The sequence below is a fragment of the Lacerta agilis genome, chromosome 7 (assembly GCF_009819535.1).
Source record: "Lacerta agilis isolate rLacAgi1 chromosome 7, rLacAgi1.pri, whole genome shotgun sequence".
Classification (NCBI taxonomy): domain Eukaryota; kingdom Metazoa; phylum Chordata; class Lepidosauria; order Squamata; family Lacertidae; genus Lacerta; species Lacerta agilis.
Genome location: NC_046318.1, coordinates 27,543,998 through 27,555,472, shown reverse-complemented (window position 1 = coordinate 27,555,472; position 11,475 = coordinate 27,543,998). Strand labels below are relative to the sequence as shown.

Here is an 11,475-nt window from a genome sequence, read left to right as displayed (position 1 = left end):
GTGGAAGTAGGTATCCCTTTCCAAGGTTGTGGACAGTGCGTGGAATTGTTTGAAATTGGCCTGTGAGTTAATGCAGCTCTTTAAGCATCACTTCTCAATGGCTAGCCCCTGAAGCTAATTGCAGTTTGAGAGCAGTCTTCAAAGGTAGTCCCTCATATAACTTACAGCTTAGAAAACTCCTTAACAGTTTTTTGTAGCAATTAATACCTTAATCATTTCTAGACTGGAGTATTGGAACGCTCTCTCTCTTTGGGGCTGCTTCTGAATAGCCTGGAAACCGCAACAGGTAAAAAATGTAGCTGCTGGGGTATTGACTGCTGCAGGACAAATGAAGCATATAACAAAGGTTGCCATATGTCCAGAATTCCCCAAATATAGCTGGGATTTGGTTGTCAGAAACGGGGATTCAGTTGCCAAAAAAAATCTGGACTTATAGATTTTGGCAGATTTCATTAAAAATTGCTCAAGAACTTCAGCCCACCCTCGAGATTTTTTTTTTTAAACAACAACAACTTTTGTGTCCAGGTTTTCACTTTTTGAAATATGGCAATCCTAATATAACACCACTTTTGCAATAACTTTATGAACTACCACTTGGAGCCTGAGCAAACAAAGTACTAGTTTAGACCCTTTAAGCCAGGGGTCAGCAAACTTTTTCAGCAGGGGGCCGGTCCACTGTACCTCAGACCTTGTAGGGGGCCGGACTATATTTTGAAGGGGGAAAAAATGAACACATTCCTATGCCCCACAAATAACCCAAAGATGCATTTTAAATAAAAGGACATGTTCTACTCATGTAAAAACACACTGATTCCCGGACCGTCTGCAGGCTGGATTGAGAAGGCAATTGGGCAGGATCCAGCCCCCAGGCCTTCGTTTGCCTACCCATGCTTTAAGTTCTAAATGGTATAGAGACCCAGGATACCTTAAAGAACACATACTAATTGGAGACCTGGCTTAGTGTGTACCCACTGTTTAAAGTGTGGTTGGTGGTAATGTGAGACAGGGCCTTCTTTGTGGTGGCACTGAAGCTGTGATATTCCTTCCCTAAGGAAGTTCTGAGTAGACATGCATAGGATTGTGCTGTTGAAATCTAATGAAACCAGTGGGTTTTCAACTGCATTGGATTTGCTTGGAACAAGCCCTATAAATGGACCCGCAAGATGAATTAGACCATGATAAAGAAAGCAAGAGGCCAAGTAAGTGCCAAACTTACAGTTTATAGCAGGAAGAGACTAAAATGATCCTTTACTGACCTGTGCCATATTTATTAAAGGTTTTTGCTATCAATACCAATTTTATTTAATTTTTTATCTGAGATTGCTACTCTGGAGCATGTTAAAACTGGTAGCAAAAAGCCCTGGAAACTTATACATAAATACATTCATTAAATTATGCCCTTTCCACTGGCCTGCCTGATGCTATATACAAGCTAAACACACACACACAATCTGATACAGCATGGTTTCCTACAGCATTAGAGAAAGGCGGAGGGGTATGACCTTAGAATACGTTGGAGACATGTTGAGCAAGTTTTCTATAAACCAGGCTTATTGTCCTGAGGTAACACCGGCTGGAAACCCAAGCTGTAGTCTCCCAACAACTACTTAGCAACCAGCAAGAGGTATTTTCTGTCCAGCTTGTAATTTAGATAAATGCTCTTTTTATTGCTGCTTTTTAAAAGGCAATGTAACCCCTATTTTCCCAAGAAAAAGCCTGCCTCTAGAATGTGGCCCTTTTGGGTTTTCCCCTTCTAGGAAAAGCGCACCCTTCTCAAGACTATTTTCTCTCTCCTCCTCCTCCAGTCAAATAAGACCCATTCTCTACATGGGCCACGACGGTGCGATTCTATGCATGCTTAGTTGCAACTGGAGAGATGAGGTGGTGGGGGCTCACTCAGGCTGCACATATGGATACGTGTCAGTTCCCCATGGCAACTTCTTACCACGGTCCTGCACCCCATTCCCATTATGAACTTTTTCACTTTTTCCTCAGTTCCTCCATATGGTATCGATGATTCTTAGATTGCATTTCCTGCCCTTGATCTCCTCATCCGCGCCCGCCTGGCCTCCTCTTTTTTCCATAGCCATCCAATCGAACAGCCCACAACTCCCTCGCCCCTTCTGTCTCCAGCATCCCCTTTACTTAAACCGCATGGACGCAATACGAAATATAAAACGACACACACACACATATACATAGATATGCATATGCATTATGTATATTAACCACGCAGCCCCTTCTCCCCCTTGCATGACGCCTCCTCGCCGAAGCTACGACCTTGCTGCAAGCGCAGCCGGACTCGTCACGGCGCCGCACGCGCGCAAGAGCCGCCTCCGCTTGCGCCCAGGCTTGGCACCGAAAGGGGCGGGGCGGGAGGTGAAAGAAAGGTGCCTCGAGGACAATCCCTCTCCCGGCGCCCAATCAGGCCATCCCTGCCGCAGCTGCGCGCGCCGCCAAGCCTGGGACTTGTAGTTTCTCCCTGCAATTATTGTAGCCATTTTGTGGTGAGGGGACTACAACTTTTCCGGAGACCAAGGGCGATTCGAACGCACCCGTGCGCGGAGCTGCTGCTGCTGCTGCTGCTGCTGCTGCTGCTACTGCTACTACTGCTACTACTACTACTGCTTCTCCTCTTTCTCCTTCTTCCTCTCCTCCTCCTCCTTGCTTCCTCCCCTCCCGGGCACGCGAGGCAGAGCCCCCCCCCCCGGACCGCGACCCGGGCCCTTTGCGTACGGAGAGCGGGAGATGTAGCCGGACGAGGAGGTCGCGTTTGCTCACCAGGCGAAGGGGGAGGGAGGACAATTAAAGAGCTTTGCAGACACAGAAAGGAGAAGAGCTGGCGGCGGAGCGTGTCGCGGGCGCAGGGATTGTCCTCAAATTCTGCACCAGGATTCCTCGCCCCAGCGGCATCAGCTGCGCTTGGCGCCTCCGGCTGGAGAGCGGCCCCCGGGCGGGTGAGGGCGGAAGGACGACCGGGGCACGGCTGCCGAGGGGCACGGCACGGCTGGGCTTGCAGCTGCGGGGATGCACCCGGAGTGATCTCTTTGCGGCTGGGACCACGTTAAGAATTGAGGCGAAGCCCTAACCCTTCTCTCTCTCTCTCTCTCGCTCGCTCTCTCTCTCTCTCCCGCCCCCTCTCCCTCCTCCCCTCCCGCCCCCCCTCACTCCGGTCTGCTTGCCTGCCTGCCTATCTATCTCTATACATAATATAATATTTTTTAAAAATTGGGCCATTTAAAGTTGCTGCTGCAGAGCTAGCTGCTCTCATTGGTGGGGAGGAGGGGGAAACTGAAGAAGCAGAGACTCCTACGGGGTGTGTGCGCGTGCGTGTGTGTGTGTGAGTGCAGCCTTCAGTGCTGCTGGAGTTGTCTGTGCTGCAGCAGTAGAAACGTGACTTCCAACATTAAAAAAAATACCTTCCCCTTTCAAATCTTTTCTCCGCTCTTCAAGATGTAAACTACGCCTCGGACACTACGGGCCTACGAATCGCTTTGGTGGCCTGGGAAAAAGAAAAAGGGGACATCAAGGGCGGTTTTGTGTGTCTGTAGGGTGTAAAATTTCTATTATGAATCTCTAAAGTGATTTTTCTTTTTTTGGTGGTTTGTTCTACATTTGTATTTTTTCTTCTTTTTTGACCCCACCACCTAACATATTGGATTTATTGCAAGGAGGATTGCATTGTGTGCGAAGAAAATCGGATTATAAGAAACCACTACAAACAAGAAACAAAAAAGAAGGATTTTTTTCCTCCAAATTGGATGCGGCTTTTAATTCATGAAGCAATTTCCCCCATTTGCAATCAGAATCTGGATATCAGAATGAGCAAAGAAAGACCCAAGAGGAATATAATTCAAAAGAAATACGTAAGTGGTTATACCGGATCATTTATCTCTTTGATTTTTTGGAAATGTTCGTGAATGTCAAGTTTACAGCTAGCGGTGGCTTTAAAGAATATCTAGAAATGTTGGCTTTTCGTCCGCTGGGAATGGGGGGGGGTGATTCTCAAAAGCCTCTTTTAACTGTAAAGCGGGTTTAAAAAAGAGATTCGTGTAGCGATACCTCAAGTGAATAAATGTATTGACCTCAAATGACACAATCATAATCTAGTTTTAGAAGATGAAAGACACGGTGCTTGGGGGGTTGCTGCGATAATGCAACTAAACTGCTTTCTCAAGCGGATTTACTAATATTTCACTTTGCATGCAAATGATCACATTATTATAACATATATTTAGGGGTTTGAGAAGGCACTGTGGTTGTTTGGCGAAACTGTTCACTTGAAATCTAATATCTGGTTATGGCGTGCTTGCTTCTTCTACTCCCCCATCAAATCTCGTGTATGTGATCGTTGGCTTATCTGGCTTGCAATAGAACCAAGCCAGTTGGGGATCATGTTACAAGGAATGTATTTGCAAGGCCTGACTCTAATATTCGGGGAAATGGCTTGGAGTTTTGTTAATTTTGTCAGTGCTCACGAAGAAATTGGTTTACCGTTCAGAAAGATGCTTTGAAATTTGAAGAGCCAACGATATAGCTAATGGTGTGTGCCTTTGAATCGTGTAGTCAGCCACGGGATAACCTTTTCCAATTGTAGAAATGTGTAGAAATTGCTGGGGCCGTGCCTTTTTTTCTTGGCTCTAGCCACGTTTTGGTTGGGAAGGGGGAGTTATTTTAAGTTTGCAGGCAGCAACAGAGTTGATTAGTCAGATGTGCAGGCAGTCCTAATGGTGGTTTAAAAACAAAAACAAATGCGGCTTTTACCCTGGTTAGAATACATTTCTTGAATATAAGTGGCTCAAAATGACAAAAAGTTGCATACAGTATAGTGTGTTTGTAAGCAGGGCATTTGTTATGGGGGTGCCTGTGTCGTGATGGTGGTGGTGTTCTTCTGACTTCCCCATTATTTTAATAAATATTTCATAAAGTCACAGTAGACTTCGACAGAGTTTTTCCTCCTATTTTTGACGTCTGGAAATGTATTTTTTTTTTGTTGAGAAATGTGACTCCAGATAACAATGGGTAACTTTTAAGAAAATTCGCCAACGAACTTGCGAATTAGAAATACATCCGCATTGCAGAGGAACTGAGAATCTGAAGCAGGCTACTCAAAAGTATTTTTGTCCAAAGGGGATTGTTTATGTAGGAAGCCCCCTGATGAACACGCGACTTGTGCCTTGCGCACGTTTCGCGTGCAGCGAAACAAAGCAAGAAAAGGGGTGGGGAATTCGCGGCGTGTTTTCCTTTTTTCAAGCCAGAATCTGTTTTTAGATACTCTTACGTCTGCACGACTTAACAATGCAACTCTATCGCGTTCATGCAGCTTGCTTGGGGAAAAAGAAAAAGTGGTGCCACTCCTCTCTCTCCAGGACCTGTTTGGAAAGACACGCTATACTGGAAAAGCGAGACAGCGTTTCGTGTGTTCACGCAAGTTTCAGGCTTGTCATGTTACGAGAGCGGGGTGGGGGGAGGGAGAGATAGAGAAGAGGGCATGGTGGTGGGGAAAGCGAGATCCGGTAGGCTCTTTTGGCCATGGCAGTGAATCGCGTTCGCAGACAGCAGGCATGGCTGCTGCTGCTGCTGCTCCTCCGGCCCTCCGTGCCGCCCACCGCGGCGCGTGCTGCTCCTGGTTGCATCCGTCCTCTCTCCGGCGGCAGCAACAGGTTAAGCGGGATGTCAGCACGAGCCCCGGGGTTTCCGGCCACTCAGCTCAGCCCAGCCGGGGCCAGGTTCTTGTTGCGCTGTGACGTCACAAAAGGAAGGGCCTGGGCTCGCCGAAAAAATCTCCCGTCTTCTCAGCGTCCCGAATGCCCCGCCCACCGGTCTGACGTCATGCGCGAGACCCGGTGCGGGCGGACGGATGAGGGAAGGCGGGTTGCTGAGGGGACGGGCCGCTTTGCGAGAGGGGGCGGCGGCAGCAGCAAAGGGCGGCTGCGGAGCCCATGGTGGAACCGCTCGCTTAGGCCACCCTGGCCAGGTGAGCAGGTGTAGCAAGTATTCACATACCTCTGACGTGTCCCTCCGTCTCACCTTCCCACGAGGCTATCTGAACTGGGCAGGTTATTCTGCTTCCTCCCTGCAGACTTTCTGTTGAAGGGAGGATGGCTGGCCCCATTTCCGTTTGCACTGATCCTTTGAGGAAAGCCCACTGTCCTGTGCTCACCTTTCTCAAAAGTAAGGGCTTGCACCTTCCGCTATCACATAAATAGCACATAGTGGCAGTAGCTGATTCTTCCTCCCGAGTTATGGGCCTGCTGGAAATTTTTGGGTGCGCGATCCATTCCTACCATTTTTGTTAGGTGCCCCCTGGGACTGATATAAATCCCAGTTCACCAGCCTGGCTTTCAACCTCCCATCTTAGCCTTTTTCTGTGGCCTTTTTGTCCCAAACACCTAACATTGAGTCCTTCCTTGCTAGGCCACTGAAAGGGAGAAATTCATGGAGTGCTTCTATGCAAAACAGTTTGCTTGAAAAACTGATACCAACAGCTTGCTCTGCAAAGCAATTATGCTGAAAGACTCAGATGCAAGTTCATGTACAGTGATGAGGAATGGGCAGGAATCAGGCCTCGGAGCATTATGAAAGACTACAAGAATGTTTTGCCCACATCCACTCCTCAGTTTAAGAATTCTAAAAAAGACATGTAACTCACTTGCATCACTGTCTAGAACATAATATTCCTGTGTAACCAGTGTGTGGATTGGGTTTAGTCATTTAGTTGATTTTTCAGTGAGAGAAATCTCTGATGAGGAATTCCAGTATAGAATTAATGTATTTCAGCTTGAACAATGGTCCACCTAGTGTCTATATTGCCTCTGTTGCTGGCTGGCTTATGACATTTTACACAGTAAGTATAGATTTGAAGTTGGAAGTTTAATGTATCAGTGACTCAAATTCTGTAAGGCTAGATAGTGCTGGAACTCACCAGAGCTATTTTGTGAAATGAAAACTAATGTTTCCTGCTAAAGCAGAAATTAGAAAGTACAGTATAGCTGTGTATAGAGACTGTCACCATGCATCAAGAGCCTTTTGAAAAATGCTGTATAATGATCCCCCCACCCTTAGCATGTATTTTAAATGCAAATACAGGCATCAACAAAGATGCTTCTTGCATGATTTGCTGGTTTTACAATGGCAATAAGCAGTATGTTTCAATTTGTAGTGCATTAATAGATTTGTAATAACCCATAAACACAATACAGTACATGGGTGTATTTCACTTTTGTTATTTTTCCTGTCAAATTTCTCTTAAATTAATTAGCTACATTAATTAGTTCATTATGGTGGTCTGCTGTGCTCTATTTCCTAAGTATTTTCCCACATGAAGTGGCTTAAATTTGAGGGAACCAATATCCTCACTTGCATACAGAGAACTTTGTAGTTCTTCAACAATATTGAAGTTCTAAACCTGACTTTCATAGATGCCAATTCCTGTATTGTTCTTGAAGATGATTAACCCACTGTTTTAAATTCACCATTGTACCTACAGCTGAAGAAAGCATCCTCTCTCACCTGCTCTGGGAAGTCAGCACTTTGTAGTGAAGAAGGTATTGGACTCTGCCCTGGGAAGCCTGTGTTCAAATGACAGTTCAGCCATGAAGCTCACTATGCAACTTTAGGTTGCAGTTTATCAGTCAAACTTATTTCACAAAGTTGTGGATTTGGAGGAGAACTGTGAGCTCCTTGGATGAAAACAAGCTTACAGATGTTTTAAAAATAATCAATAAATTAAAATGCACACAGTTGGGTAATACTAGTGCTGTAACTTGATTGATGTAGCCCATGAGTAGGCAAACTAAGGCCCAGGAGCCAGAGCCGGCCCGATCGCCTTCTAAATCTGGCCCGTGGATGGTCCGGGAATCAGCATGTTTTTACATGAGTAGAATGTGTCCTTTTATTTAAAATGCATCTCTGGGTTATTTGTGGGGCATAGGAATTCGTTCATTCCCCCCCCCCAAAAAAAATATAGTCCAGCCCTCCACACGGTCTGAGGGACAGTGGACCGGCCCCCTGCTGAAAAAGTTTGCTGACCTCTGAATTGTAACTTTTAGAATTCCTGCAGGAGTTGTTGCAGGGCAGTGTATTTTACAAATGGGATGCAGGTACTGAGGACTAATTTTAAAATTATGTCTCCGGCAGAATTTGAACCCAAGGCCAATCTGTCATGTCATGGTCCGCTAGATGAAACATGTTCTTGTATGATATTTTCTTGCCTCTGCAGAGGTGGTTTTGGAGGATCCATCTGTGTACAGTGATGGTCAAATCCTGAGTAGCTGGGGTTCAGTGGAGTTCAGGTTCAGGTTCAGTGGAGTTAATATATTTTATAAATCTTGTTAATTTAATGTGGTGTTATTTAATGGCATGGAAGCAGAACATGTTTCCCATGGTAGTAGCATGTCTTGTAGAATGTTAAAGCACTAAAGAAATGTACTGGAATGTGCTTTGAATTTAGCCTAGAACCATCAGCCGTATCATTTCTGTGGCTGAAGAGTGGAATTCATATCTGGTTGGCACTTGAGCTACTCCTGCTAAGTGAGATCAAGGCTATTTTTGTGGTGGCATCCATTGAGGAAGGAGAATTGTTCAATCTTTGGCTACTGAATGTGATTTATATCAGTTTTTGAGGACTAAGCTGTCTTTTTTATTGTTTGGAAGCTAAGCTTAGTGTTTCACCATTTGAAGGGGCTGGACTTCTGAGAATATACCCATGCTCCAGGGATTATACAGTATTCTAGTAGCATTCCTAGTACAAATTGATGTGCTTAGCAAATCCCTAAATAGCTTGAACCATACATAACTTGTAACTACAGTGGTACCTCCAGTTAAGAACTTAATTCGTTCTGGAGGTCCATTCTTAACCTGAAACTGTTCTTAACCTGAAGCACCACTTTAGCTAATGGGACCTCCCATGATTTCTGTTCTTATCCTGAAGCAAAGTTTTTAAAATGAAGCGTTATTTCTGGGTTAGTGGAGTCTGTAACCTGAAGTGTATGTAACCTGATGTCTCCCAGCCCTGGGAATCCTTAAAGTAGTGGAGAATTCTCCAGATGTGGAAGTGACCATGCTATGTTCTAGTTCAGTGGTTTTCAGCTATGATTCAGAGGCTTATTGGGGGTTTGGGTTCCTCAATAAGCAAATATGAAATGGTAGACTCTGGGTGGGGCCCAAACTCACCCTGAACAGCTAAAAGAGGCTCTTGGGAGGCCAGAGGGACATTGCTGCTGCCTGAGTGCTGGAAGAAAGACCTCATCCCTGATCCCTGCTGCAAGGCCTGTTTTCACCTGGCCTAGGAGCGGGGCCCAGACTCACCCTGTATTGCTAAAAGAGGCTTCTGGGAGGCCACTGGGACATTGCTGGAACAGCTCTTGGTTTGTTTTTAAATGTTTTAAATGGTTCTAATTTTGGTCCCTCTGTTTAGTTTTTGTTGGGTTGGTGATGGTTAAATGTAAACGGTTTGTTGTTGTTGTTGATTTCTATTGATTTATTGGTCTGTTTGTTGCTTGTATAGGATATTTTGTTTTTTTATGTTTGATGTTTTGTTGTGTTTTTATATATGTTGTAAGCCACTCAGAGTGGCTGGAGAAACCCAGCCAGATGGGTGGGATATAGATTAAAATTATTATTATTATTATTATTATTATTATTATTATTATTATTATTATCATTAAATTATACAAACCTCTGACAGTTTGCCTGCTACTACTCATCTTCCCACTGCTTGTGCACTAGGCCCAGGAGAGCGTTGGATGCATTCTAGGTTGCACTGTTGATTCTTTCAGGACAGTGGTGAGGCCCAGCAGGCTTTGAAAGCATCCTGTCACAGGCAACTCTCCCCTCCCCCCAAACACTTTCCAGAAACTTCTATAACATACAGGAATTCCTTAACAGACATGTTTGTATGGAAAAGGGTTCCTTGAAGCGAGAATGTTTTGAATGCCACAGCTGCAGAAAACTGAGGAGGGATCATTCCTTTTGTTAGAAATTACCCCCCTCACACACCCCACAACTGGAAATGTTGCCATTTAGGAATCAAGCTATTCCTTTAGCTAGCCATTTCAGTCAGTGGCAGCAAGTCAAAAGTACTATAAATGGGCCATTTTTTAGTGTTTTTGGGGGCCTCCTTGCTGCTTCCATTGGTCACAGTCCAACACAAAGGCACACTTTATGCATGCCTAACTCAGCATTGAATTGTAGCCCATATGTTTTGCTGGTCTACTGATTTCTTCAAATGTAAACAGGCTTTTTCCTAGCAGATTTGCAGATAAGAATCTGCAGTACGTTTTGAACTGCAAAAACCAGACAATTCTTTACTTTGTCATACAGACATATATATATGTATATGTATATGTATATGTATGTATATGTACTACCTGTATGGCATAGAATTTCCATTAGCTTTACAGGCAGTCCTACACCATGCAAAAGTTTGTTTTTCTGCCTTGCAGGATATGCAGCACATTCTTATACATTCTTATAAGCTTTACTCCCAGGAAAGTGTGCTTAGTATTACAGTTTAAGGCAAAGGATTTTGCTGTTAGGTTTCTGTATTTAAATCAGGCAAACTGTTCTTTTAAAATCAACAAGAGTTCTGACATTAACAATATTTGTCATACGCACCTGATGGTACAAAAACTGCCTGAGAAGGGAAGGAGTTTTGTAGCCAACTCCACCTCTTATCTTGAGCAGGCATCAAATCGGGTGCTATTTAATTCTGGGAACTGCTCCTAATTTTAATTGACCCATCTGCTGGCATCTTCTTAAAACTGTAATGAAATTTCCCAGGCTGTATTTTTGAGGAGGAGCTGAACTTTGCTTTAGACAATCTAACATGCATCTATTTTTAAGGTACTTTTGACTGTCAGAATTTGGACTTATATATATATTGGTGTTGAGCTGCATCATGTATTGAATTTGGCATTGGAAGTTGAGGCTTTCAGATGTGCAAAGCAGCAAGCATAACTTTTCAGTCCAATGTATGTGCCAAGACAATTAAATTTGTTGAACTGCAGCTGAGGAAATTTTTTTAGGACTGCTCATATTTCTGTGTCAGAAATACAGAACTCCAAGCCAAGTTTCAGTTCAAAAAATTCCTACTCAAATTAAGACAATCCACTCTGTAGTTTTAAGGTTGTTCAGCAGTTAGGCCCAGAACTTTCAAGTGCTTTTTGGAGTGGAGCTGAATAATTATGAAAATGTCTATTACTTTTTACCTCAGAAGGAAGATAATACTTGTGTTTGTGAAGCTGAAGCTGTAGCTGTCTGGGGATCAATGGTATTCATTCTACATAAGCTGCGAAGGTGGAAGTTTCATTGTTTCTGAGAGGCATTGAGACAGTAATTTGTTGCCCGAAATGTGATTTAGGTGTGATTTAGAGCAATCTTATCTAATATTTGGTGGTTAGCCTGTTTTTAATCTATATCTTGCAAGTATATCTTGCTGAATTGCAGCTTGCTTCTTTGTAGCCTGTGTTACAC

At 44.2% G+C, this 11,475-nt stretch overlaps 1 protein-coding gene across 2 annotated transcripts in view; it reads left to right on the top strand.

Moving 5' to 3' along the window:
- The first annotated feature begins 3,285 nt into the window (after positions 1-3,285).
- JARID2 (jumonji and AT-rich interaction domain containing 2) overlaps positions 3,286-11,475 on the top strand; it is a 181,371-nt gene continuing 173,181 nt past the window's right edge. Inside the window, exon 1 of one of the 2 annotated variants that reach the window (XM_033154637.1) lies at positions 3,286-3,866. In XM_033154637.1, the coding sequence (XP_033010528.1) occupies positions 3,762-3,866 (105 nt within the window). In that variant the 5' untranslated portion in view covers positions 3,286-3,761. The remainder of the gene's footprint in view (positions 3,867-11,475) is intronic. The other variant, XM_033154636.1, reaches the window with a different exon arrangement.